This window comes from Sinocyclocheilus grahami, unplaced genomic scaffold, assembly GCF_001515645.1.
Source record: "Sinocyclocheilus grahami isolate Dianchi unplaced genomic scaffold, SAMN03320097.WGS_v1.1 scaffold1594.1, whole genome shotgun sequence".
NCBI classification, from domain to species: domain Eukaryota; kingdom Metazoa; phylum Chordata; class Actinopteri; order Cypriniformes; family Cyprinidae; genus Sinocyclocheilus; species Sinocyclocheilus grahami.
This window is the reverse complement of record NW_015506773.1, coordinates 28,267-30,766: the sequence shown is the minus strand read 5'-3', so window position 1 is coordinate 30,766 and position 2,500 is coordinate 28,267. Positions and strand designations below refer to the sequence as shown.

At 43.9% G+C, this 2,500-nt stretch overlaps 1 protein-coding gene across 1 annotated transcript in view; it reads right to left on the bottom strand.

Annotated features, from left to right (window-relative positions):
- LOC107571438 (ras-related protein Rab-28-like) overlaps positions 1 to 2,104 on the bottom strand; it is a 9,180-nt gene extending 7,076 nt beyond the window's left edge. Inside the window, exon 1 of the mRNA XM_016257765.1 lies at positions 1,977 to 2,104. Within this exon, the coding sequence (XP_016113251.1) occupies positions 1,977 to 2,051 (75 nt within the window). The 5' untranslated portion in view covers positions 2,052 to 2,104. The remainder of the gene's footprint in view (positions 1 to 1,976) is intronic.
- Positions 2,105 to 2,500: the final 396 nt, after the last annotated feature.

The window sequence follows — 2,500 nt, the reverse complement described above, 5'->3', positions numbered from 1 at the left end:
CCATTACCACATAATACACACACACACACACACTCACACACACACGACATACTCTCACACACACACACACACACACACACACACACACACACACACACACACACACACTGCGGTCAGGTTCGTGCGCTGACGGGCCAACATTAATTCAGTATGATGGATGTGTAATGGCTCGAAGTTTACAAACACAGAACGGAGTGACTTTAACTTACAGTAATAAACTGACAGCACAGCACTCGCTCCCAGTAAGAGCAGGAACATGAAGTGCGTCCAGTTTAACTCAAGGAGATCAGGGATTCCCAAAGCAGCAAAACCACCCAGAGATTTTACTTTACTCTTTTAATATCGTTTCATTTTTAGATTTTTTAAAGGCAACCCAACACAGATAAACAGCGGAGGAAAACTAATAAACATCACCATACTTTCCCAAGTTGATTAACCACAGTACAGGCAATTGTTTTTTATTACAATCTTTCTGAATTATGTTTAAATCTACAAATGATCCATTAACTAAATATGCACTCATTTGCATACATTCCCAGCACATCAATCTGAGCGCTGTATAAAGTCGGTAGCGCTGTTCGCTCGAAGAGACGTTTAAACAACTCCATCTGGAGCCAGAAGAGCTTGAACACGCACCGCTACCCAGAAGCCTCTGCTGCGGCCGCGAGGTCACCGCCGCTGAGCGCACAAGCGCTGTGGACGCCACACAAACCAAACACAGAAATCCAGGATAAAGACATCTTTCCTGTGGTCTGAAACCCTGAGAGACATTTCGAGAAGGAAACTTGGCCTTTCCTGAGACTGAAACACGCTTGCACACACAATGCTAAACGCCTCGCATCTCTTGCTAAATGAAGCGCTGCGTTCAAAATATCACAAACACATCTCAAAAGCAAACACCTTTGCCATAATATTAATTCCTGTTAGATTTGTGTGAAACTCTGAAGTAGAAAGACTCAAATATACTCCAAAAATCTTTGAAAAATCATTTTTTGTTTGCCGTTTTCTGTTCAAAACTTCACTAAACATTATTTACAGCATGCCAGCCATCCCATAATCACAATAAGCTTTGTTTTTTATTAGTTTTAACATGCAACAAAGTCTCCACGTTCGGACTCTGTCAATTTTATCATGAAAATCAATCAGTAAAGGTGTGTGCTGATAGATCGCCGATCATCTCTTCCTCTTTACTACTAGTTATAGCAGCAAATAAACATGAACGAACATCAGAAGCATCAGAACAACTCAATCCTGAATCACAGAATCCATCAAATCCGCTGAAAGACGAGAATAAACAGCTCATAACATCACATGTACCTCAAGAAAGACATCCGATGACCATAAACTCAACAGTCAGCTAGAAAAATAACTCTAGCCTAGGTTTAAAGGTTTATATTTCAACAACAAATTGGATTTTATTATTGATATGGATTTTATATTGCTTTGAAAGACATCCGATGACCATAAACTCAACAGTCAGCTAGAAAAATAACTCTAGCCTAGGTTTAAAGGTTTATATTTCAACAACAAATTTTATTATTGATATGGATTTTATATTGCTTGTTTAAATCATATAAGCTCATTTGAACATTTTGGCAGCACAATCTATATTTGCATATGCAAATCAGCACATTATTATGATTTCTGAAGATCACGTGACACCGAAGACTGGAGGAATGATGCTGAAAACACAGAGAGAACAGATATTTTACATCTTTTAAAAAATATAAGAAACGTGCTGACCCCAAACTTCTGACCGTCAGTGAAGCCTATATATATATGATTATACAGTAGCATACAGTATGGTGTTTATTGATGCATATCTCCATTAATATGCAATGCTATTTTCATCTAATCTATGGCGCGCGCATGTAAACGAGCGTGATGAATACAGCATGCATAAGCGATGTAGTGACGCACAACTCAATCTGATCAGAAATCGATGGCTTCTGATCGATTTCTCTCGTGCTGTGTACCTTCCCCGACGCTCCGTCCCCCAGCAGCACGAGCTTCAGCTGCCGCTCCTGGGCCTCCTCCTCAGAGTCCGACATCCCGCAGACACCGACACCGACACCGACACCGACACCGACGCGCTCCCGTTAAACACCGACCCCAGCAGCACGAGCTTCAGCTGCCGCTCCTGGGCCTCCTCCTCAGAGTCCGAAATCCCGCAGACACCGACACCGACACCGACACCGACACCGACACCGACACCGACGCGCTCCCGTTAAACACCGAGCGGCGGAGCTGATAATCTGATCACGAGCCGCTCGCCGCCATCTTTCCTCGGCGCAAACCAACACAGCTTCATCAGCGCCACCGCGGGCCGAGCTTCAGACACGCGTTACAGCCGCTATATAACGGCATCATCTCATAAATATAGAGTTAAACTCAGCTGTTAACCGTTTAGTGTTTAATTCTGGAGCGAGCGCGATTTACTGTGTTTGTGTGAACACCCCCCCCCCCCCCCCCCCCCCCCCCCCGCCAGGCGGCGGGCCGC